Genomic DNA, 27,553 nt, shown 5'->3' on the forward strand with positions numbered 1-27,553 from the left:
CTCTTCCTACGCAGACGACATAACAATCACATGCACACATCGTAACACAGACAAAGCTGCAGAAATAATCCAGCCTTACCTTGACACACTCAACACATGGTTCATCACAAACAGACTCAAAATAGCTCCAACCAAATCTACAGCAACACTTCTCACCAACTGGACAAAAGAACACAAATACATACCTCATCTCTACATCAACAACACTCTAATACCACACACAAACACACCGAAAATTCTTGGTGTAACATACGATACATCCATGTCTTTCAAACAACACCTCACAAACATAAAAAACAAATGCACACCTAGACTTAACGCACTTAAGTCAATCACTGGAACAACATTTGGACAAAACAAAGAAACTAATATAACAATATACAAACAATGCATACGCTCAGTGATGAATTATGCGAGTCCTGCATGGGCTCCTAATCTCAGTGAGACACACCACAACACCCTTCAAATCATACAAAACAAAGCCCTAAAAACAATTACAGGCTGCACATATACATCACCTACAGACCATTTACACCATGAAACAAAAGTCCTCAAAGTCAAGGACCACCTCGACATGAGAGGCACACAAACACTTGCTGCAGCCACCACAAACACATCCCACCCGCTACACTACATAGCAGAACACCCACACACACCAAGAAACATTAAAACTACACCCATAGACCTTTATTACACACAGATACTCTCTTCTCTTCCTCCACAACCACCAAATACCAGCCTCCGGAAACATATTCATAATCATATCACTCACCGCTCCATTAACACACTGAAAGACAACACACTGCTACATGCCAGACCCCCTGATATCCACCCTTCTGAATCCTCTCTCCCACGTAAGGACAGAGCCCACTTGGCCAGACTGCGATGCGGTCACCACCCAGCACTTCTAAGCTACCAGAAGAGGCTGGACGACCGTGTTGTGAACAGCTGCCCAGGATGTAACACTTCACCCCATACCATACAACACATAATGGAAGACTGCATTATACACAATCATGCACGCAAACAACACAACATACACTCTATAAAGGATTTGTGGGAAAACCCAGTTTCGGCTGTGGCCTTCCTTGGGGAGACGGGACTGCTCGGACAGACAGTCTAGGGAACGACAACAACAACAACAACTATATTCTCCTTCTGTCTCATTACTTTAATAACTGAGTCTTCAGTTTGTTCTCTCATTTGCTCTTTAATTATATCAGTAAATGCAACTTTACTGTTTTCTTTTATCGACTTCCATCCCTCTGTTTTCTTTACTATTCTTCTTCAATTCCTCATTCTCCACCTTTACTTCTTTTAACTGTCTTTTCAGGTTTTCTATTTCATCAGTTAAGTTTTTGTTTGCCTTCTCTAGTTCTTCCAATTTTTCAACCCGCCTTATAATATTGTTCACATGACCGAACCTACGCTCCAAGTCCTCGATCATCTTATCGACCTTCTCTTCTAGTCTTGTCAGTCGGGGGGGGTTTGTGTCCCCCCCACCCTCTTTAAATCCCTGGAAAATATTCTCATCACTTTCTACTGTATTGCTCTTATCTATACTTCTAATCTTTACATTTTTATTAGATATTTCATCGTCGTCGAGGGGGCTTTTGTTTACCTTTCGCCTGTCTGTCTGGGCCAAGTCTACTCCTTCCTCATTTCCTTCCATTTCCCTCAGTAATCCCTCCCCTTCTCCTCTTTCCCTACTTTCCTACTACCTCACGAGCAATTTCCCCCCCACCCTGTAAAAACAATAGGCACTTCTCTTTGCATTGGGATCCACAAACTTCAATTTTCTTCACAACGTCTTCTAAGCCATCCATTCGTTGAAGTGTGTGTGTGTGTGTATTTACCTAGTTGTATTTACCTAGTTGTATTTTACGGGAAGGGGAGCTATGCTAGTGGGGTCCCGTCTTCATATCTCATTTTATCTAAACTATTTTTAAATTCATGTATTGTTTTTGCACACACCACTTTCTCATCTAACTTGTTCCAACTGTCTATTACTCTTTGAGGAAAGCTGTTCTTTTTCAAATCTCTTCTATAGCTGTCTTTTTTTATTTTCTTTCAGTGTCCTCTAGTATTTCTGTCATCCCATTTTATCAGATTCTCTCTATCAGTAATTTCTATGCCTTTCATGATTCTGTAAATAGCTATCAAATCTCTTCTTTGCTCTAGTGTCTGTAGTTCAAGTTTTTCTAGTCTCTCTTCATATGATAGTGTTGAGAGTGTTGGTGCTAATTTTGTAATTGCTCTTTGTATTCTTTCAAGTTTTTTTATACATTTTTTTGTACTTGGTGACCATATCGTTGCTGCATATTCCAATCTTGGTCTTATCAGGGTGATTAGGATTTTCTTCACCATTTCTTCATCCAGGTATGTAAATGCAACTTTGATTGTTCTTATTAGATTATAAGTCTCTCCAAAAATCTTATTTATATGTTTCTCAGGTGACATATTATTCATAACAATGACTCCCAGGTCCTTCTCATTTTCTACTTTTTTTATTCCTTCTTCTCCCAATTTATATGCTCCTGTTATTCTGTTTTTGCTTTTTCCAAATTCCATTATACTACACTTTTTTGTATTGAACTCCATCTCCCATTTCCTACTCCATGCTTGTACTTTATTTAGATATCTCTGTAGTGATTCACAATCTTCTTCAGTTTTCACTCTTTTCAGTAGTTTTGCATCATCTGCAAAGAAGCTCATATAGCTTTCTATTCCTTCATCCATATCATTAATATATATAGCAAACATTATTGGGGCCAGAACTGTTCCCTGCGGAACACCGCTTATTACTTCATCCCATTTTGAGTGTTGGTTTCTTATCACTACTCTCATTTTTCTTTCTTGCAAAAAGTCCTCCATCCAATTTAGTAGTTTTCCCTGTATTCCTCCTTCAGTTTCTAATTTCTTAAGCAACTTCTTATGTGGTACTTTGTCAAAAGCTTTCTTTAGATCTAAAAATGCACAGTCCGCCCATCCATCTCTTTCCTGTATTATATCTATTAGCCTTGAATAGAAACATATTAAATTGGTGACACATGATCGTCCTTGTCTGAATCCAAATTGCCTTGGATTTAACACTTTGTTTTTTTTCTAAATATTTTACCCATCTACTTTTGATAATTCTTTCACAAATTTTTGCTATTGTACTTGTTAGAGAGACTGGTCTATAGTTGGTAGGTTCTTCTTTATTTCCTCCTTTGTATATAGGTACTATATTTGCTTTTTTCCAATCTTCTGGAACTTTTCCTTCTTTCAAGGAACTATTTAGTATGCTATGTATTTTGTCTGCCAGTTCATTCCTGCATTCTTTTAGTATCCAGTTTGCTATTTCATCTGGTCCATGCAATTTTCTGACATCAAGATTACTCAAGTGTGTTAATATTTCATTCTTTGTTACTTCTATTTCTTCCATAGGGGGGACTTTCTCTTTCCATTCGTTCTCTTCAGGTTGTATGTTCTCCCTTGTAAACACTGATTTAAAATGTTTGTTCATAATTTCCGCCATTTCCATTTCCTCAGTGTATTCAACTCCCTCCTGTCTTAATTTCTCCAAGTCTTGTTTGTTTTTCAGTTTATTGTTTACAAATCTGTAGAATAGATTCGGTTGATCTTTACACTTTTCGATGATATCTTTTTCATATTTTCTCTTTTCTTCTCTGCACATTTGTACATATTCATTTCTATAGCAGGTAGATATTTTCCATTTTTCAGGTCTTCTGTCTTTTTTCCATCTGGTCCAGGCTTTGTCTCTTTTGTCTTTTAACTCCCTACAGCTTTTGTTGTACCAGCATTTTACATATTCTTTTTCTTGTTTTTGTCTTGGGACATACTTTTCCACTCCTTTTTTGTAAATTTTTGTCAAAATATTCCATTTCTCTTCTACTGTTGTTTCTTCTTTGTATATTTCTTCCCAGTTTTCCTTTTGAAAGAATTCTCTTATTTTATCAAAGTTTGTTTTTTCATACATCATTCTTCCTTTTCTGTATTGTTCATTTCTTTTCCTATATTTTTCTTCATTAAGTTCCAGTTCAATCAATATGTGGTCACTTTTACCTATTGGTGTTTTATATTCAATTTTGTCCACTATTCTCGGTTCGGATGTAATTACTAGGTCTAGTTTCGATGGCTCTTCATTTCTATACCTAGTGTTCTCCTGTATCCATTGTGTCATTGTATGGTCAGTAACCATCTCGAGTAGAGCGTTTCCCCATGAGCCGTCTCCACCCTTTACTGTCATTTCTTCCCAGCAGATTTCTTTGCAATTAAAGTCACCCATCATAACTATTTTTCCTCCCTCTTCCATTATCTTGTTTAATGTTATCTTTGTGTCCTCTAACATACTTTTATGTTCACTCTCTTCCCATGAGGCTGTTTTTGGGGGCACATAATTTATCACAAACTTTCTGTTCTTCTTATCTCTGTCTTCTACTTCCATCATTATCATTTCTACTGTATTCTTTCCATATGTGACACCCTTCACGTTTATATCCTTCTTAGTCAGGAACATAACTCCACCCCCTTCCTTTTTCACTCTGTTTCTAATCCAATAATTATATGCATCATGTCCTACACTATTGGGTGGTAGTGGACCTTTTAATTTTGTTTCTACAATTCCCATTATGTCCGGTTCTTTTTCTTTCAAATAATCATTCAGTTCATTCAATCCTGTTATTAATCCATCTATATTTGTGTAAGACACTCTTAGTTTTCTGCCACTTCCATTGTGTTCTCTGTTTCCCTTTTGTTTTTCTCTTGTATGTCGACTTTCTTTAGTTTCATATTCACTACTCTCCAATAGAATCTCTCTTTTTCTGACTCTGTTCTTATCTCGTTTTTTTTTCCTTTGCTTCAAGTATTTTCTGTTTTTCTTCCTCTCTTTCCTCTTTATTCATTTCCCTTTTTATCCATACCTTTTTATATTGTTCACTTGTTGCTAGTTTCACTGTTTTGGATAAGATATTCTCAGCCGTAGTTTGTGACCTGAATTTAATCTTGATTGGTCTGGTCTTGTCTGTACTATATTTCCCTAGCCTGAATTTCTCTTCGATTTGTTTCATTATTTCTGGTTCATCTTCCTGAACTACATACATACATACATATACCAAGGCTTTTTCCCCCTTCCAAGGGAGGTAGCCAAAAAGGGAAAGGCATAAAAACACTCCCACCCATTTCATCCCTAAATACACTCCACACCCCTCCCACCCTTCCTCTCATCTGAGCACCTCCTGGATGACGGGTCATCCCTGCACCCTGCCCACCGCCCTGGGTCAGAAGCAGTGTCACAAGACACAGTACATCCACAGCAAGGCCGCTTCATTTAATCGGCGACCCCCCCTCTCCGTCCCCCTTTGCATATAAGGAGAGGACGGGGAGAAATCCCTTCGGGCTGCGTCAAAAATTACTCACACATACTACCTCATGCAGTCACAACATCATCCATATACAACCATTCTCCACTCACCTCTGTCTTCCGTCCTCTCCCTTCCTTCCTCAACAGACATTCCCCTCTTCCCCAAAGCCCCCTTCACCCCATCCATCCACCTCATCCTAGGACGTCCCCTCATGTTCACTCCCTCCACATCTGCCTTCCATACCTCTTTTACTAGTCTTTCTTCACTCATTCTTTCCATGTGTCCAAACCATCCTAATATTCTTTCATCAACCCTATCTCCCAAATCCTTTTTCACCCCTGTTCTCCTCCTCACCTCCTCATTTCTCACTCTATCTAGCCTAGTAACCCCCACCATACTTCTCAGACACCTCATCTCAAACACATTCAAACTCCTTCTCTCTTCTTCTCTTATGTTCCACGTTTCTGCCCCATACAGTGCTGTTGGCACAATCACTCCTTCATACAGTCTCCTCTTCGCATCCATTCCCAAATGTCTATTTCTCATTACACTCTTTAAACCACCAAGGCATTTACTCGCTTCTCTCAATCTACATTCTACCTCCACCTTCATTCCACCTTTTCCTGCTACACTTGCACCCAAGTATCTAAAACTATCCACCTCCTCCAGTCGCTCTCCCTTAATGTTCACTTCTAGTCTACTGCCACTTTCACCCCTTGTACATCTCATCACCTTACTTTTACCCACATTTATCTTTAGCTTTCTTCTATCACATACTCTCCCAAACTCTGCCACCAGCTTCCTCAATCCCTCCTCTGACCCTGCCACAAGCGCAGTGTCGTCCGCAAACAACAGCTGGCTCACCTCCCACTTTTCTCCATTTTCTTTAACCATCTCCAATCCCTGACTCACTACCCTAGCATTCACCTCTCGCACCACCCCCATCCATGTATAAGTTGAACAGCCAGGGCGACATAACGCATCCTTGACGAAGTCCCACCTTTACTTCAAACCACTCACTCTCTCCATTTCCAATCCTAACACATGCTCTACTACTCACATAAAAACTCTTGACAGCTCCCAAAAGCTTTCCTCCTATCCCATAAATCTGCATAACCTCCCACAGTGCCTTTCTGTCTACCCTATCATAAGCCTTTTCCAGATCCATAAAAGCCCAAAAAACATCCTTCCCCTTTCCTATAGCTTTCTCACATATCTGTCTTACCACAAAGATCTGATCTACACAACCTCTACCCGTCCTAAATCCACACTGTTCCTCTAATTCTAGTAAATTTCTTACTTTTTCATTTTCCTCTTTGATTCTTGTGGTTCTATCTGGGTTATGTTTCTCTTCCATTCCTAATATAATTATACATTTCTTTTTGTCTGCTAAGTCTCTTACTATATTCTCCTTCTGTCTCATCACTTTAATAACTGAGTTTTCAGTTTGTTCATTCATTTGCTGTCTGATTATGTCAGTGAATGCAACCTTGCTATTTTCATGATTTTTTTCCAACCCTCCTTGTTCTCCTTATTATTCTCCTTTAAGACTTTATTCTCATCTTTTACTTCTTTAAACTGTTGTTTTAATTCTTCAATTTCCTTAGTTAAGTTTTTGTTCGCCCTCTCTAGTTCTTCCAATTTTTCAACTCTTCGTATAATACTGTCAACATTACCGAACCTACGCTCCAAGTCCTCGATCATCTTATCGACCTTCTCTTCTAGTCTTGTCAGTCGGGGGGGGGGGGGGGGTTTGTGTCCCCCCCACCCTCTTTAAATCCCTGGAAAATATTCTCATCACTTTCTACTGTATTGCTCTTGTCTATACTTCTAATCTTTACATTTTTATTAGACATTTCATCATCATCGGGAGGCCTTTTGTTTACCTTTCGCCTGTCTGCCTGGGCCAAGTCTACTCCTTCCTCATTTCCTTCCATTTCCCTCAGTAATCCCTCCCCCTTTCCTCTTTCCCTACTTTCCTACTACTCCACGAGCAATTTCCCCCCCACCCTGTAAATACTTTAGGCACTTCTTTTTGCGTTGGGATCCACAAACTTCAATTCTCTTCAGAACGTCTTCTAAGCCGTCCATTCGTTGAAGTGTGTGTGTGTGTGTGTGTGTATACATACACACATAGTCATACCTCCACAGCATGGTTCCCAATAATCAGGAAATCAAAGACAAACAAATAACACTGCAGAATGGAGAATAGAATATAAACAGGCTACACACCAACCCTAGAGGGCATCTACATACAGAAACCAAAATCATCCCACTATAAAATGACTGAAACACAAATATACACCAGAACCCTTACCAACATACAACTATCACACTACATTTCACAGGCACCACTATTCTACTGTATACCAAGGGACTGATAGTGACAATGGGAGGCACTAAGAATATGATGGTGATGGGAGAGGAAAACAGGGGAGAAATAAGAAAAGATGAGGTGCAAGTACTTTTGAAAATGATGAGAGCAGGTAAGGCATCTGGGGTAGATGGGTGTCATACGGAGTGTCTGAAGAAGAGATATCCAGGCAGGATAGTGGAGTTATCAGGTATCCAGTATCCAGCTGGATATTTTTAATTATCTGGACGGATAGGCCGGATAATACAGTATATATCAGTCAACTAGGCTATAGGAGAAAATTTAGAAAAATGGCCTATTTAAGTATTTAGATACATAGTGAATTTTAAATTTTTACATATTTCACAGCAGTTTATATTTTTCCAGTGATTAGTAAAGAAAATTTATTTAAAAAATGGTAGGAAAAACTTAATATTATATGTATGCAACAATGAAATAATTTTAGTTACAAAATTGGTGAAAATTTTGCCAATACTCTATATGGTTGGACTGGCTATAGTCAGCCTCTAGGAAATTATAAACGCCAATGAAAATCATATCATGTATCATAATACTTCTCAATCTAACTGTATACACAAAGTACCAAATACTGATAGTTGTTAAGTAATATTCACCTTGGAATTTCATGAAACATAAATCTGACAGCTTTATATTAACTAAAATATAGCAAGTAAGTACCAGTATGGAAAAACACAAATTGGCCCAATTCCTATGTGACATTTCAACAATACACAGTAGTAGCCTACAGTAGGCCTACTAATGAAAAACTTTCTACCATTGTGATGGATGAAAAGCAACATTTCACCACGCTTTGGTAGCATTTGTGAACGCTTTTCCTAAAAAATATTGCCATATTCTGAATAAAGTCTTTCTGAATATACTGATGATGCTGGTGTTGACATAAATTTTCTAGAAAGCTGCTTTAGAGTTGGTAACTTTTACTCTTTCTCCCAATAATTGAGAGGACATTTTTTTCTTGGTAAAAGAGGAAGTTGTAAACATCTATTAACTTCTTCCAGACTCAACTAGAAACATCTTTTTCCTTAGGCATCTTTCCTTTAATGTCATTTTCCACATTAGTTTCAGTTCCACTTGCTATTTTATTAAAGCACTGCACAAAGGGGCCTTCCTCATCACTACCTGAATGTATTCCACTAGTGTCATTGTTCTTTATACCCTCATCTGTTTTTCCCTCTTGCAAAAGTTGTTCCCTGTTTTTTATCACTTCCTCTAGAAGCCATCTCTTTCATTGTTCTCTGTCACTTGAACTCAAAAGTGTAGCTTGAAACTGGGATCCACTGTTGTTGCTAAGACATATACTTGTTCCTTCATAATACCGAGTCCATTTTCAGAGAAAAACATTCACAAAGTAATGAAAGCAGTTCCTCTTTTGTAGTTTTGATCCCATGATCCTTGTCACTAGTTTTAGAAAGAAGTCTTTCCAAAGTGCATATATTGGGAATAACTGTCAATAAACAACGTAACTCTGCACCCATATCTATAGTAAACTGATAAAATGGTTTGAGGACAGTAAGCAGGTTTTCAATAATTTGCATTCATTTGAAGTGATATAGCTAGTGAAGTTGTTTAATGTGTGTCTATGGGAGGGTAGTGCTGGGAGACTGGAGGAGTGCCTGTATAATTCTGCCTTACAGAGGAAAAGGGGGCAAATGTGAATGTAGTGGTTTCAATGGGATCAGTTTGTTGAGAGTGGTTAGAAAGGCTTATGAGAGGGGCTTAATTGAAAGGATTACAAGAGGAACAGAGGGAGTAATTGGTGAGGACCAGTGTGAGTTTAGAAAAGGTAGAGGATGCATAGATCAGATTTTTGTGGTAAGGCAGATCTGTGAGAAAGCTTTAACAAAAGTTAAGGATTTTTGGGGCTTTATTGATTTGTAAAAGGCTTGTGACAGGGTAGACATGAAGGCACCGTATGAGGTACTGCAGATATATGGGATAAGGGGAAGGCTGTTAGGGGCAATCAAGAGTTTTTATGAGAGTAGTGAAGCCTGTATTAGGACTGGGATTAGAGAGAGCAAGTGGTTTAAGGTAAACATGGGGCTACAATATGGCTGTTCAATGTGTACATGGATGGGGTGTAATGGGCAGGAGACTGGAGATGGTTAAAGAAAGTGGAGAAAAGTGAAAGGTGAGCCAACTGTTCTTTCCTGATGACACTGCACTTGTGGCAGGGTCAGAGGGAGGACTAATGCAGCTAGTGGCAGAGTTTGGGAAGGTATGTGTTAGAACACCAACTGTCATTGAGACAGCACCAACACAGAATAGGCCTGACCACAGAAATAAACAGCCCTTAATTCAACCATCAGAGAGGACACAGAAGACCTTATCTTACACTGCCCTACTTTAGCCATACCCATACAACACAATATTTCTTCCTTGAGTGACTTGAGGGCCAATCGGGTAGCCATATCCAATTACCTCGGACCAATGGGTTTCCTGCTAGAGAGACTTGGGACAATGGTTTAATTGGCTGACCACTTCCCCTTAAAACACAATTACTTCAAATCTATACATACAATGCAAAAAATACTTTAAACTTACCTTTAGATATGAAAATTAAACTGAAAATTCATACTAAAAACTACAAGCATTTGCAAAACTTTAATAAAGCTATACCTTTATGTGGTTGCCTGCAAGGTTGAGGTGCACTAAATGGGCCAACTCCCTTAGCCCTTCAATTTGTACAATATTGTTGTTGGGGAGGTTGAGGATACGCAGGGAGTACATACGTGCAAACCAGTACATACGAACAAGTTGATTATTTGCTATGGACAGCTGCAAAATATGATTTTTCTCTTAGATAAATAGCATATCTAACAGAATGGAGTGTTATACATATATATATCAGATTATGATTCATAATGTGAGAATAATAACAGAATAAATGGAAAACATCAATATGCTGTTTGAAAAAAATAAAAAATAAAAATATTAACCAATTATTTCCATGTAAAAGTATTTTCTTAGCAATAACCAGCACTCTTATCCTTAGGAACAACAGTGCATCAAAGAGGTGGAGTTATCAAGGTGGTAAAGGGGAATTAAATTAAGGAGGGATGCAGAACAGGGGGAAAGAAGAGGTAAACAAGTGATTGGCAATCTTTATTGAGTGGAAACTAATCTCTAATCACAGAGAAAAGTTGAGTGACTTGTTCCACAGATGGTGGTGGCAAGGAGCCTATGCCAGGAAGCACATGACTCTGGCCAAAGCAATCACCTTTGCCCTATGCACTTGGACTGCTGGGGGAGGTAACACTGTTGGGTATCGGAGAAGAGTGTGGGATTCAAACCCATAAATAAGCATATGGAGGATCAGCTTGTTTCTGATTACACCATCAGCACACATCCACAGTCATGTCACTAAAGTTCCTAAAACAGTGACTGCCTAAATCATGTAGATGTGATTTGTAATCAAACTTAATTATATTAATGCCATCAATTCATAAAAACAGTGCAGAGGAGTGAATGTGTGATGTGCTTTTTCTTTTTTTCAATATATCTAGTTGAGTAAGTTAGGTCAAGGTTTGTAATTTCATGAAGGTAAGGATTTTCAGAGATACAAACAGGATTGTACCTCCAATTAATCTAAGAAGTTTTACTTTACTCATATGCAGAGAAGAGAGCCTAGCCTTCCATTCCTCTGGAAACCACAAATGTTATCCTCACAAACTTGGAGAAGGTAATAGTATTTTGTTAGTGACAACAAATCCTTGGAGACAATACTGCATCAAAGATGTGGAGTCACAGAGATGGCAAAGGAGAAATTTAACAAGGGTAGTGAAAAGGTGCAGTAAAAATAAATCATCAGCATTCTTCATTAAATTGGAGATAAGTCTCTAATCATGAAAAATTGCTGCAAGATTCTGATTAATGTGGATGTACCTAAAGTCGATAAAACACCACTGTAATGTAAACTCTGTTGCAGGGACATACGAGGGAACAGTAATAGTAACTCCATGAAAAGAAAAAATGACACATGGAAGACATGAATTACAATATTCAGGTGCAATTCTTACTCTTTCCAGCTCTCCATAGCTGTCAAGGTTAACAAGGTTCTGAAGTTGATTGTTGTCTAATACAAGTGCAGTAGCATATGCTTGATTGGCAGGTGCTTTCTCCAGACGTTTCAGTCTTCGTCCACTCAAGTCTAACACAACCTCTTCTGTGTTATCAACACCTGTAGAAAAAAAAAAAAATCATTACTATCATCTAGCTTACATGATTATATACACACATTTGGAAGGAAACAGAGCTGATGATGACTGGTGTAAAAGATAAATAAAAAATAGATAATAGAATAAAAATAAGTACGTACTTACATACATATACCAAAGGCTTTTTTCTCCCTTATGAGGGAGGTAGCCAAAAAAGGGCATAAAACTGCTCCCACCCATTCCATCCCTACCACACTCCACTCCCCTCCACCCTCTTCCCTTCCTCTTATCTTGGCACCTCCTGGATGACAGGTCGTCCTTGTATCTTGTCCACTGCCCTAGGTCAGAAGCAGTGTCGCAAGACACAGCACATCCACAGCATGGCTGCTTCATCAAATCGGCAACCCCCCCCTCTCCATCCCCACATGCAGAAAAGAAGACGGGGAGAAATCCCTTCGGGCTGTGTCAAATTTTTCTCACACATACTCCCTCACTCCGCATCCCCCACCTATTCCACCTCATGGACCAAAGCTACATACATACATATACCAAGGCTTTTTCCCGCTTACAAGGGAGGTAGCCAAAAAGGGAAAGGCATAAAAACACTCCCACCCATTTCATCCCTAAATACACTCCACACCCCTCCCACCCTCCCTCTCATCTGAGCACCTCCTGGATGACGGGTCATCCCTGCACCTTGCCCACCGCCCTGGGTCAGAAACAGTGTCGCAAGGCACAGCACATCCACAGCAAGGTCGCTTCATTTAATCGGCGAACTCCCCTCTCCGTCCCCCCTTGCTTGCATATAAGGAGGGGACGGGGAGAAATCCCTTCGGGCTGCGTCAAAATTTGCTCACACATACTACCTCACCCCCCACCCCCGCCCATTCCTCCTCATGCAATCACATCATCATCCATATACAACCATTCTCCATTCACCTCTGTCTTCCATCCTCTCCCTTCCTTCCTCAACAGACATTCCCCTCTTCCCCAAAGCCCCGTTCACCCCATCCATCCACCTCATCCTAGGACGTCCCCTCATGTTCACTCCCTCCACATCTGCCTTCCATACCTCTTTTACTAGTCTTTCTTCACTCATTCTTTCCATGTGTCCAAACTATCCTAATATTCTTTCATCAACCCTATCTCCCAGCTCCTTTTTCACCCCTGTTCTCCTCCTCACCTCCTCATTTCTCACTCTATCCAGCCTAGTAACCCCCACCATACTTCTCAGACACCTCATCTCAAACACATTCAAACTCCTTCTCTCTTCTTCTCTTATGTTCCACGTTTCTGCCCCATACAGTGCTGTTGGCACAATCACTCCTTCATACAGTTTCCTCTTCGCATCCATTCCTAAATATCTATTCCTCATTACACTCTTTAATCCACCAAGGCATTTACTCGCTTCTCTCAATCTACATTCTACCTCCACCTTCACTCCACCTTTTCCTGCTACACTTGCACCCAAGTATCTAAAACTATCCACTTCCTCCAGTCGCTCTCCCTGGACCAAAGCTAATAAATATATATAAAAATAAAAAAGGTGTATTTACCTAGTTGTATTTTACGGGAAGGGGAGCTATGCTAGTGGGGTCCCGTCTTCATATCTCATTTTATCTAAACTATTTTTAAATTCATGTATTGTTTTTGCACACACCACTTTCTCATCTAACTTGTTCCAACTGTCTATTACTCTGTGAGGAAAGCTGTTCTTTTTCAAATCTCTTCTATAGCTGTCTTTTTTTATTTTCTTTCCGTGTCCTCTAGTACTTCTGTCATCCCATTTTATCAGATTCTCTCCATCAGTAATTTCTATGCCTTTCATGATTCTGTAAATAGCTATCAAATCTCCTCTCTTCTTTGCTCTAGTGTCTGTAGTTCAAGTTTTTCTAGTCTCTCTTCATATGATAGTTTTGAGAGTGTTGGTGCCAATTTTGTAATTGCTCTTTGTATTCTTTCAAGTTTTTTTATACATTTTTTGTACTTGGTGACCATATCGTTGCTGCATATTCCAATCTTGGTCTTATCAGGGTGATTAGGATTTTCTTCACCATTTCTTCATCCAGGTATGTAAATGCAACTTTGATTGTTCTTATTAGATTATAAGTCTCTCCAAAAATCTTATTTATATGTTTCTCAGGTGACATATTATTCATAACAATGACTCCCAGGTCCTTCTCATTTTCTACTTTTTTTATTCCTTCTTCTCCCAATTTATATGCTCCTGTTATTCTGTTTTTGCTTTTTCCAAATTCCATTATACTACACTTTTTTGTATTGAACTCCATCTCCCACTTCCTACTCCATTCTTGTACTTTATTTAGATCTCTCTGTAGTGATTCACAATCTTCTTCAGTTTTCACTCTTTTCAGTAGTTTTGCATCATCTGCAAAGAAGCTCATATAGCTTTCTATTCCTTCATCCATATCATTAATATATATAGCAAACATTATTGGGGCCAGAACTGTTCCCTGCGGAACACCGCTTATTACTTCATCCCATTTTGAGTGTTGGTTTCTTATCACTACTCTCATTTTTCTTTCTTGCAAAAAGTCCTCCATCCAATTTAGTAGTTTGCCCTGTATTCCTCCTTCAGTTTCTAATTTCTTAAGCAACTTCTTATGTGGTACTTTGTCAAAAGCTTTCTTTAGATCTAAAAATGCACAGTCCGCCCATCCATCTCTTTCCTGTATTATATCTATTAGCCTTGAATAGAAACATATTAAATTGGTGACGCATGATCGTCCTTGTCTGAATCCAAATTGCCTTGGATTTAACACTTTGTTTTTTTTCTAAATATTTTACCCATCTACTTTTGATAATTCTTTCACAAATTTTTGCTATTGTACTTGTTAGAGAGACTGGTCTATAGTTGGTAGGTTCTTCTTTATTTCCTCCTTTGTATATAGGTACTATATTTGCTTTTTTCCAATCTTCTGGAACTTTTCCTTCTTTCAAGGAACTATTTAGTATGCTATGTATTTTGTCTGCCAGTTCATTCCTGCATTCTTTTAGTATCCAGTTTGCTATTTCATCTGGTCCATGCAATTTTCTGACATCAAGATTACTCAAGTGTGTTAATATTTCATTCTTTGTTACTTCTATTTCTTCCATAGGGGGGACTTTCTCTTTCCATTCGTTCTCTTCAGGTTGTATGTTCTCCCTTGTAAACACTGATTTAAAATGTTTGTTCATAATTTCCGCCATTTCCATTTCCTCAGTGTATTCATCTCCCTCCTGTCTTAATTTCTCCAAGTCTTGTTTGTTTTTCAGTTTATTGTTTACAAATCTGTAGAATAGTTTCGGTTGATCTTTACACTTTTCTATGATATCTTTTTCATATTTTCTCTTTTCTTCTCTGCACATTTGTACATATTCATTTCTATAGCAGGTATATATTTTCCATTTTTCAGGTCTTCTGTCTTTTTTCCATCTGGTCCAGGCTTTGTCTCTTTTGTCTTTTAACTCCCTACAGCTTTTGTTGTACCAGCATTTTACATATTCTTTTTCTTGTTTTTGTCTTGGGACATACTTTTCCACTCCTTTTTTGTAAATTTTTGTCAAAATATTCCATTTCTCTTCCACTGATGTTTCTTCTTTGTATATTTCTTCCCAGTTTTCCTTTTGAATGAATTCTCTTATTTTATCAAAGTTTGTTTTTTCATACATCATTCTTCCTTTTCTGTATTGTTCATTTCTTTTCATATATTTTTCTTCATTAAGTTCCAGTTCAATCAATATGTGGTCACTTTTACCTATTGGTGTTTTATATTCAATTTTGTCCACTATTCTAGGTTCGGATGTAATTACTAGGTCTAGTTTCGATGGCTCTTCTTCATTTCTATACCTAGTGTTCTCCTGTATCCATTGTGTCATTGTATGGTCAGTAACCATCTCGAATAGAGCGTTTCCCCATGAGCCGTCTCCACCCTTTACTGTCATTTCTTCCCAGCAGATTTCTTTGCAATTAAAGTCACCCATCATAACTATTTTTCCTCCCTCTTCCATTATCTTGTTTAATGTTATCTTTGTGTCCTCTAACATACTTTTATGTTCACTCTCTTCCCATGAGGCTGTTTTTGGGGGCACATAATTTATCACAAACTTTCTGTTCTTCTTATCTCTGTCTTCTACTTCCATCATTATCATTTCTACTGTATTCTTTCCATATGTGACACCCTTCACGTTTATATCCTTCTTAGTCAGGAACATAACTCCACCCCCTTCCTTTTTCACTCTGTTTCTAATCCAATAATTATATGCATCATGTCCTACACTGTTGGGTGGTAGTGGACCTTTTAATTTTGTTTCTACAATTCCCATTATGTCCGGTTCTTTTTCTTTCAAATAATCATTGTTCATTCAATCCTGTTATTAATCCATCTATATTTGTGTAAGACACTCTTAGTTTTCTGCCACTTCCATTGTGTTCTCTGTTTCCCTTTTGTTTTTCTTGTATGTCGACTTTCTTTAGTTTCATATTCACTACTCTCCAATAGAATCTCTCTTTTTCTGACTCCGTTCTTATCTCGTTTTTTTCCTTTAAGTCTTTTCTGTTTTTCTTCCTCTCTTTCCTCTTTATTCATTTCCCTTTTTATCCATACCTTTTTATATTGTTCACTTGTTGCTAGTTTCCCTGTTTTGGATAAGATATTCTCAGCCGTAGTTTGTGACCTGAATTTAATCTTGATTGGTCTGGTCTTGTCTGTACTATATTTCCCTAGCCTGAATTTCTCTTCGATTTGTTTCATTATTTCTGGTTCATCTTCCTGAACTAATTCTAGTAAATTTCTTACTTTTTCATTTTCCTCTTTGATTCTTGTGGTTCTATCTGGGTTATGTTTCTCTTCCATTCCTAATATAATTATACATTTCTTTTTGTCTGCTAAGTCTCTTACTATATTCTCCTTCTGTCTCATCACTTTAATAACTGAGTTTTCAGTTTGTTCATTCATTTGCTGTCTGATTATGTCAGTGAATGCAACCTTGCTATTTTCATGATTTTTTTCCCAACCCTCCTTGTTCTCCTTATTCTCCTTTAAGACTTTATTCTCATCTTTTACTTCTTTTAACTGTTGTTTTAATTCTTCAATTTCCTTAGTTAAGTTTTTGTTCGCCCTCTCTAGTTCTTCCAATTTTTCAACTCTTCGTATAATACTGTCAACATTACCGAACCTACGCTCCAAGTCCTCGATCATCTTATCGACCTTCTCTTCTAGTCTTGTCAGTCGGGGGGGGGTTGTGTCCCCCCCCTCCCTCTTTAAATCCCTGGAAAATATTCTCATCACTTTCTACTGTATTGCTCTTGTCTATACTTCTAATCTTTACATTTTTATTAGACATTTCATCATCATCGGGAGGCCTTTTGTTTACCTTTCGCCTGTCTGCCTGGGCCAAGTCTACTCCTTCCTCATTTCCTTCCATTTCCCTCAGTAATCCCTCCCCCTTTCCTCTTTCCCTACTTTCCTACTACTCCACGAGCAATTTCCCCCCCACCCTGTAAATACAATAGGCACTTCTCTTTGTGTTGGGATCCACAAACTTCAATTCTCTTCAGAACGTCTTCTAAGCCGTCCATTCGTTGAAGTGTGTATTTACCTAGTTGTATTTTACGGGAAGGGGAGCTATGCTCGTGGGGTCCCGTCTTCATATCTCATTTTATCTAAACTATTTTTAAATTCATGTATTGTTTTTGCACACACCACTTTCTCATCTAACTTGTTCCAACTCTTTTCAGTAGTTTTGCATCATCTGCAAAGAAGCTCATATAGCTTTCAATTCCTTCATCCATATCATTAATATATATAGCAAACATTATTGGGGTCAGAACTGTTCCCTGCGGGACACCGCTTATTACTTCATTCCATTTTGAGTGCTGGTCTCTTATCACTACTCTCATTTTTCTTTCTTGCAAAAAGTCTTCCATCCAATTTAGCAATTTACCTTGTATTCCTCCTTCATATTCTAATTACTTAAGCAACTTCTTATGTGGTACTTTGTCAAAAGCTTTTTTTAGGTCTAGAAATGCACAATCAGCCCATCCATCTTTCTTGTATTATATCTATTAGCCTTGAATAGAAACATATTAAATTGGTGACGCATGATCGTCCTTGTCTGAATCCAAATTGCCTTGGATTTAGTACGTTGTTTTTTTTCCAAGTATTTTACCCATCTACTTTTGATAATTCTTTCACAAATTTTTGCTATTGTACTTGTTAGAGAGACTGGTCTATAGTTGGTAGGTTCTTCTTTATTTCCTCCTTTATATATAGGTACTATATTTGCTTTTTTCCAATCTTCTGGAACTTTTCCTTCTTTTAAGGAACTGCTTATTATGCTATGTATTTTGTCTGCCAGTTCATTCCTGCATTCTTTCAGAATCCAGTTTGCTATTTCATCTGGCCCATGCGATTTTCTGACATCAAGATTACCCAAGTGTGTCAATATTTCATTCTTTGTTACTTCTATTTCTTCCATAGGGGGGACTTTTTCTTTCCACTCAATCTCTTCAGGTTGTATATTTTCCCTTGTAAACACTGATTTAAAATGTTTGTTCATAATTTCTGCCATTTCCATTTCCTCAGTGTATTCAACTCCTCCTTGTCTTAATTTCTCCAAGTCTTGTTTGTTTTTCAGTTTATTGTTTACAAATCTGTAGAATAGTTTTGGTTGATCTTTACACTTTTCTATAACATCTTTTTCATATTTTCTTTTTTCCTCTCTGCACTTTTGTACATATTCATTTCTATAACCAGTATATATTTTCCATTTTTCAGGTCTTCTGTCTTTTTTCCATCTGGTCCAGGCTTTGTCTCTTTTGTCTTTTAACTCCCTACAACTTTTGTTGTACCAGCATTTTACATATTCTTTTTCTTGTTTTTGTCTTGGGACATACTTTTCCACTCCTTTTTTGTAAATTTTTGTCAAAATATTCCATTTCTCTTCCACTGATGTTTCTTCTTTGTATATTTCTTCCCAGTTTTCTTGTTAGAAGAATTCTCTTATTTTATCAAAGTTTGTTTTTTCATACATTCTTCCTTTTCTATAGTGTTCATTTCTTTTCATATATTTTTCTTCATTAAGTTCCAGTTCAATCAATATGTGGTCACTTTTACCTATTGGTGTTTTATATTCAATCTTGTCCACTATTCTAGGTTCAGATGTAATTATTAAGTCTAGTCTCGATGGTTCTTCTTCATTTCTATACCTAGTGTTCTCCTGTATCCATTGTGTCATTGAATGGTCAGTAATCATCTCAAGTAGAGCATTTCCCCATGAGTCATCACCACCCTTTACTGTCATTTCTTCCCAGCAGATTTCCTTGCAATTAAAGTCGCCCATCATAACTATTCTTCCTCCGTCTTCCATTATTTTATTTAATGCTATCTTTGTGTCCTCTAACATACTTTTATGTTCACTCTCCTCCCATGAGGCTGTTTTCGGAGGCACATAATTGATCACAAATTTTCTGCTCTTCTTATCTCGGTCTTCCACTTCTATCATAATCATCTCTACTGTATTCTTTCCATATATGACACCTTTCACGTTTATATCCTTCTTAGTCAGGAACATAACTCCACCCCCTTGTTTTTTCTCTCTGTTTCTAATCCAATAATTGTATGCATCATGTCCTACACTGTTGGGTGGTAGTGGGCCTTTTAATTTTGTTTCTACAATTCCCATTATGTCCGGTTCTTTTTCCTTCAAATAATCATTCAGTTCATTCAATCCTGTTATTAATACATCTATATTTGTGTAAGACACTCTTAGTTTTCTGCCACTTCCATTGTGTTCTCTGTTTCCCTTATGTTTTTCTTTTGTATGTCGAAGTGCTTTATTTTCATGTTCACTACTCTCCAATAGAATCTCTCTTTCTCTGACTCCGTTCTTTCCTCGTTTTTTGCTTTAGCTTCAAGTCTTTTCTGCCTCTCTTTCCTCCTTATTTATTTCTCTTTTTATCCATACCTTTTTATATTGATCACTAGTTGCTAGTTTTCCTGTTTTGGATAGAATTTTCTCTGCCGTTGTTTGTGACCTGAATTTAATCTTAATTGGTCTGGTCTTATCTGTACTATATTTTCCGAGTCTGAATTTTTCCTCAATTTCCTTTATAATTTCTGGTTCATCTTCCTGGACTAATTTTAATAAACTGCTTACTCTTTCATTTTCCTCCTTGATTCTTGCGGTTCTATCTGGGTTATGTTTCTCTTCCATTCCTAATATAATTATACATTTCTTTTTGTCAGCTAATTCTCTTACTATATTCTCCTTCTGTCTCATCACTTTAATAACTGAGTCTTCATTATGTTCTTTCAATTGCTGTTTGACTATGTCAGTGAATGAAACCTTATTCCCTTCTTGGGTTGTTCTCCAATTTTTAGCTTCTTTAGCTATTGTCTCTGTTTTCATTACTATTCTTCTTCAATTTCTCATTCTCCTCCTTTACATTTCTTAACTGTCTTTTTAGGCCCTCTATTTCATCAGTTAAATTTCTGTTTACCTTCTCTAGTTCTTCCAACCTTTCAATTCTCTGGAAAATGGAGTCAACATTACCTAACCTACGTTCCACGTCCTCGATCACCTTATCAACTCTCTCCTCTAGTCTTATCAATCGGGGGGTTGTGTCCCCCCCCACCCTCTTTAAATCCCTGGAACATATTCTTGTCACTTTCTACTGTATTGCTCCTCTATATACTTCTAATCTTTACATTTTTATTAGCCATTTCGTCATCACTGAGCTGGTCCGGTGGTCGTTTCATGTTGACCTTACGCTTGTCTGCTTGGGCCAAGTCCTCCACTTCCTCATTTCCTTCCATTTCCCCAGCAATCCCTCCCCCTTCTCCTCTTTTCCTTCTTATCTACTGCCCCACGAGCAATTTCCCCCCACCCTGTAAATACAAAAAGGCACTTCTCTTTGCGTTGGGATCCACAATCGGCACTTTTCTTCAGAACGTTCTTCAAGCCGTCCGTTCGTTGAAAGTGTGTATTTACCTAGTTGTATTTTACGGGAAGGGGAGCTATGCTCGTGGGGTCCCGTCTTCATATCTCATTTTATCTAAACTATTTTTAAATTCATGTATTGTTTTTGCACACATCACTTTCTCATCTAACTTGTTCCAACTGTCTATTACTCTGTGAGGAAAGCTGTTCTTTTTCAAATCTCTTCTATAGCTGTCTTTTTTTATTTTCTTTCCGTGTCCTCTTGTATTTCTGTCATCCCATTTTATCAGATTCTCTCCATCAGTAATTTCTATGCCTTTCATGATTCTGTAAATAGCTATCAAATCTCCTCTCTCTCTTCTTTGCTCTAGTGTCTGTAGTTAATTTTTTGTAGTCTCTCTTCATATGATAGTTTTGAGAGTGTTGGTGCCAATTTTGTAATTGCTCTTTGTATTCTTTCAAGTTTTTTTTATACATTTTTTTGTACTTGGTGACCATATCGTTGCTGCATATTCCAATCTTGGTCTTATCAGGGTGATTAGGATTTTCCTCACCATTTCTTCATCCAGGTATGTAAATGCCACTTTGATTGTTCTTATTAAATTATAAGTTTCTCCAAAAATCTTATTTATATGTTTCTCAGGTGACATATTATTCATAACAATGACTCCCAGGTCCTTCTCATTTTCTACTTTTTTTATTCCTTCTTCTCCCAAATTATATGATCCTGTTATTCTGTTTTTGCTTTTTCCAAATTCCATTATACTACACTTTTTTGTATTGAACTCCATCTCCCACTTCCTACTCCATTCTTGTACTTTATTTAGATCTCTCTGTAGTGATTCACAATCTTCTTCAGTTTTCACTCTTTTCAGTAGTTTTGCATCATCTGCAAAGAAGCTCATATAGCTTTCAATTCCTTCATCCATATCATTAATATATATAGCAAACATTATTGGGGTCAGAACTGTTCCCTGCGGGACACCGCTTATTACTTCATTCCATTTTGAGTGCTGGTCTCTTATCACTACTCTCATTTTTCTTTCTTGCAAAAAGTCTTCCATCCAATTTAGCAATTTACCTTGTATTCCTCCTTCATATTCTAATTTCTTAAGCAACTTCTTATGTGGTACTTTGTCAAAAGCTTTTTTTAGGTCTAGAAATGCACAATCAGCCCATCCATCTCTTTCTTGTATTATATCTATTAGCCTTGAATAGAAACATATTAAATTGGTGACGCATGATCGTCCTTGTCTGAATCCAAATTGCCTTGGATTTAGTACGTTGTTTTTTTTTCCAAGTATTTTACCCATCTACTTTTGATAATTCTTTCACAAATTTTTGCTATTGTACTTGTTAGAGAGACTGGTCTATAGTTGGTAGGTTCTTCTTTATTTCCTCCTTTATATATAGGTACTATATTTGCTTTTTTCCAATCTTCTGGAACTTTTCCTTCTTTTAAGGAACTGCTTATTATGCTATGTATTTTGTCTGCCAGTTCATTCCTGCATTCTTTCAGAATCCAGTTTGCTATTTCATCTGGCCCATGCGATTTTCTGACATCAAGATTACCCAAGTGTGTCAATATTTCATTCTTTGTTACTTCTATTTCTTCCATAGGGGGGACTTTTTCTTTCCACTCAATCTCTTCAGGTTGTATATTTTCCCTTGTAAACACTGATTTAAAATGTTTGTTCATAATTTCTGCCATTTCCATTTCCTCAGTGTATTCAACTCCTCCTTGTCTTAATTTCTCCAAGTCTTGTTTGTTTTTCAGTTTATTGTTTACAAATCTGTAGAATAGTTTTGGTTGATCTTTACACTTTTCTATAACATCTTTTTCATATTTTCTTTTTTCCTCTCTGCACTTTTGTACATATTCATTTCTATAACCAGTATATATTTTCCATTTTTCAGGTCTTCTGTCTTTTTTCCATCTGGTCCAGGCTTTGTCTCTTTTGTCTTTTAACTCCCTACAACTTTTGTTGTACCAGCATTTTACATATTCTTTTTCTTGTTTTTGTCTTGGGACATACTTTTCCACTCCTTTTTTGTAAATTTTTGTCAAAATATTCCATTTCTCTTCCACTGATGTTTCTTCTTTGTATATTTCTTCCCAGTTTTCTTGTTGGAAGAATTCTCTTATTTTATCAAAGTTTGTTTTTTCATACATCATTCTTCCTTTTCTATATTGTTCATTTCTTTTCATATATTTTTCTTCATTAAGTTCCAGTTCAATCAATATGTGGTCACTTTTACCTATTGGTGTTTTATATTCAATCTTGTCCACTATTCTAGGTTCAGATGTAATTATTAAGTCTAGTCTCGATGGTTCTTCTTCATTTCTATACCTAGTGTTCTCTTGTATCCATTGTGTCATTGAATGGTCAGTAATCATCTCAAGTAGAGCATTTCCCCATGAGTCATCACCACTCTTTACTGTGATTTCTTTGCAATTAAAGTTGCCCATCATAACTATTCTTCCTCCGTCTTCCATTATTTTAGTTAATGCTATCTTTGTGTCCTCTAACATACTTTTATGTTCACTCTCCTCCCATGAGGCTGTTTTCGGAGGCACATAATTGATCACAAATTTTCTGCTCTTCTTATCTCGGTCTTCCACTTCTATCATAATCATCTCTACTGTATTCTTTCCATATATGACACCTTTCACGTTTATATCCTTCTTAGTCAGGAACATAACTCCACCCCCTTGTTTTTTCTCTCTGTTTCTAATCCAATAATTGTATGCATCATGTCCTACACTATTGGGTGGTAGTGGGCCTTTTAATTTTGTTTCTACAATTCCCATTATGTCCGGTTCTTTTTCTTTCAAATAATCATTCAGTTCATTCAATCCTGTTATCAATCCATCTATATTTGTGTAAGACGCTCTTAGTTTTCTGCCACTTCCATTGTGTTCTCTGTTTCCCTTATGTTTTTCTTTTGTATGTCGAACTGCTTTATTTTCATGTTCACTACTCTCCAATAGAATCTCTCTTTCTCTGACAGTCGGGGGGGGGGGGTTGTGTCCCCCCCCACCCTCTTTAAATCCCTGGAACATATTCTCGTCACTTTCTACTGTATTGCTCCTCTCTATACTTCTAATCTTTACATTTTTATTAGACATTTCATCATCGCTCAGTCTTTTGTTTACCTTTCGCTTGTCTGGCTGGGCCAAGTCTACTCCCTCCTCATTTCCTTCCATTTCCCTCAGTAATCCCTCCCCTTTTCCTCTTTCCCTACTTTCCCACTACTCCACGAGCAATTTCCCCCCCACCCTGTAAAAACACTAGGCACTTCTCTTTGCGTTGGGATCCACAGACTTCAGTTTTCTTCAGAACGTCATCCAAGCCGTCCATTCGCTGAAGTGTGTGTGTGTGTGTGTGGGAGGGGGGGCATGATGCCATTGTCACCACTGCCATGTCGCCTCACTGCATGTTATATACTGTACAGGATAAAAGCTAGGCCCATGGGGTCCTGTCTGTGTTAACTTGGTCAAATTTGACTGAATTTGCATATGCCTGACTGAACTGTTTCTTCTTCTATGTTATTCTGAATGGTAAGCTACATTTTTTACCATCCTTCAGACTCTGTCTTTTTTGGTTTCTTTATGTGTCCTCTGTTTTTTCTTTCCACATCCTCTGTTTTTAACACTTAACATATCACCACTTTCTATTTGTTATAATGTTAGCATTTCCAATATATTAAGTCTTTATATATTTTATCAGCTAGACTTGCAACCATCTTGGTTGCTCCTTTCTGAAATCAGTGTGTGATTTACCAGCCCTGGATCACCTGTTGGGCTTGTGATTGACTGTTATTATCCTCCCAGATGAGAGCTCAGAGCTTGTATATGGCCTCATCAATTGGTAATCCTCCTTGCAAACACACATACACACATTTCACAAATGAGAGCACTTTTCTGAAAGTGAGAGACACAAAAAATCGGGTTTACAAGATACAATTGTAGAAGTAAGGGAAGTCCCCAATCTCTTGGGATCATTGGATGCAACAAAAGTTTCAGGATATGATGGGATCTCAAACTGGATACTTAAAGAAAGTAGGGGACAATTTAGGACAAGATTCACTGAATGAAAGCACTGTGCTGCTTGATTGGAAAAGGGGCAAACATGGTGCCAATTCACAAAGGTGGAAGTAAGGAGAAACCACTAAATCATAGGCCAGTATCACTAACCAGCACAATTGTGAAACTGTGTGAAACAGTTAGGAAAGATTGATGGACCAAATATCTTAGATGAACATTCTGACAGACAGTTCAGTTTGGCTTTAGATCTGGAAGGTCATGTGTGTCAACCCTATTAAGGTTTTACTTGAGTGATTGATGCACTGCAAAAGAGTGGGGTGGGTGGACTGTGTGTACTTGGACCTAGAGAAGGCATTTGATAAAATATCTCACAATCAATTTATTTGGAAATTGGAGCACGTTGGGAGAATGAAAGGCAAACTACTAGAATGAATGAAAGACTTATTGAAGGAAAGATACATGAGGACAGTAGTAAAAGATTAGATGTCAAGATGGAGAGCAGTAATGAGCAGGGTACAAGGTTCAGTGCTTGCACCAATAATGTTTCTTATCTATGCCACCAGAAATTCCTCTCTTTCACAATGCCCATTACCCCATCCATCCATCTCATCCTACGATGCCCCCTCATGTTCACTCCTTCTATGTCTGCCTTCCACACCTCTTTTACTAGTCTTTTTTCATTCATTCTTTCCATGTGTCCAAACCATCCTAATACTCTTTCATCAACCCTATCTCCCAACTCCCTTTCCACCCCTGTTCCCCTCCTCACCTCCTCATTTCTCACTCTATCTAGCTTAGTAACCCCTACCATACTTCTCAGACACATCATCTCGAACACATTCAAACTCCTTCTCTCTTCATCTCTTATGTTCAATGTTTCTGTCCTGTACAGTGCTGTTGGCACAATCACTCCTTCATATAGTCTCCTCTTAGCATCAATTCCCAGATGTCTATTTCTCATTACACTTTTTAATCCACCAAGGCATTTACTTGCTTCTCTCAATCTACATTCTACTCCTCCCTTTCCTGCCACATTTGCACCCAAGTACCTAATACTATCCACTTCCTCCAGTCTCTCTCCCTTAATACTCACTTCCAGTTTGCTGCCACTCTCTCCCCTTGTACATCCATCACCTTACTTTTGCCCACATTTATCTTCAGCTTCCTTCTTTCACACACCTTCTCAAACTATCACTAACTTCCTCAATCCCTCCTCTGATCCTTCTACAAGTGCAGTATCATCAGCAAACAACAACTGGCTTATCTCCCACTTTTCTCCATTTTCTTTAACCATTTCAAACCCCTGACCCACTACCCTTGCATTCACCTCTTCCACCACCCCATCCATGTACAGATTGAACAGCCAGAGTGACATAACACATCCCTGACAAAGTTCCACCTTTACCTAACCATTCACTCTCTCCATTTCTAATCCTAACAAAAGCTCTACTACTCTCATAAAAACTCTTGGCTGTTCTTAACAGCTTTCCTCCCATCCCATATATCTGCAGTACCTCTCACAATGCCTTCCTGTCTATCATGTCATGAACCTTTTCCAAATCCATAAAAGCCCAAAAAAACATCCTTACCTTTACCTATAGCTTTCTCACATATCTGTCTTACCACAAAAATCTGATCTACACAACCCTTACCTGTCCTAAAACCATACTGTTCCTCACCAATTACTCCCTCTGTTCCCCTCCTAATCCTCTCAATCAAGACCCTCCCATAAGCCTTCCCAACTACACTCAACAAGCTGATCCCTCTGAAACTACTACACTCACACTTGTCTCCCTTTCCCTTGTAAAATGGAACTATACAGGCACTCCTCCAGTCCTCCGGCACTCTACCCTCTCTTAAACAAACATTAAATAACCTCACCAGCCAGTCCACCATAACTGTACCTCCTTTTTTCAGTTATTCTGCATGGTAGCCATCCAGACCAGGTGCCTTACCTGCTCTCATCATATTAACAACTGCTTTCACTTCATCTTTCCTTATTTCTCCTCCATTTTCCTCACTCATCACTCTCATTTTCTTAGAGCTTCCCACTGCAACTACCTTTTCCTCCCTATCCTCCTTCACATTTAGCAACTCCCTAAAATACTCTGCCCATCTTCCTCTTACTGCCTTCTCTTCCATTATCATCTCTCCATCTGCACCTTTTACCTTTTCTTCTCTACTTCATTCATCTCCTCTTCCTCTTTTTATTTCTTTCCAAAACATCTTTTTATTACTTTCAAATTTTTCTGTCGTGCTCTTACCCAATTTCACATCTGCTCTCCTCTATGCCTCCTATATCTTATGCTTTACTTCTCTTTACTTTGTACCTCTCATACAATTCCCCCATCCTAATTTGCAACATATCTATGAAACCCTGCTTCTTTTCAACACCCTTCTTTGCTTCCTCATCCCACCACTCACTACCCTTCCTTCTATTTCCTCCCACCCTCCTTGTTCCACACACCATCTCTGCACACCTTATGGCTTCCTCCTTGAACCATCACCATTCCTCCTCCACTCCTAGTTCTATTCTATTCTTCACTCCCTCCCACTCCCCTCTCAGCTTCTTCTTGTACTCCTCCTCCTTTTCTTTCTTATTTAAGCAGTTCACTCTGAACACCTCCCTATCTTTTGTCCTTTTCCT

General features: G+C 38.0%; 1 protein-coding gene across 4 annotated transcripts in view; it reads right to left on the reverse strand.

Annotated features, from left to right (window-relative positions):
• Window positions 1-27,553, reverse strand: part of LOC143038824 (uncharacterized) — a 209,348-nt gene that overhangs the window by 166,110 nt on the left and 15,685 nt on the right. For 3 of the 4 annotated variants that reach the window (XM_076208401.1, XM_076208397.1, XM_076208399.1), the window contains exons 3-4: window positions 11,778-11,938; window positions 10,378-10,536 (exon numbers count right to left, since the gene is read on the reverse strand). In XM_076208401.1, the coding sequence (XP_076064516.1) occupies window positions 10,378-10,536; window positions 11,778-11,938 (320 nt within the window). The remainder of the gene's footprint in view (window positions 1-10,377; window positions 10,537-11,777; window positions 11,939-27,553) is intronic. The other variant, XM_076208398.1, reaches the window with a different exon arrangement.

This window comes from Oratosquilla oratoria, chromosome 25, assembly GCF_046742065.1.
Source record: "Oratosquilla oratoria isolate Oo_2021 chromosome 25, ASM4674206v1, whole genome shotgun sequence".
In the NCBI taxonomy this organism is placed as follows: domain Eukaryota; kingdom Metazoa; phylum Arthropoda; class Malacostraca; order Stomatopoda; family Squillidae; genus Oratosquilla; species Oratosquilla oratoria.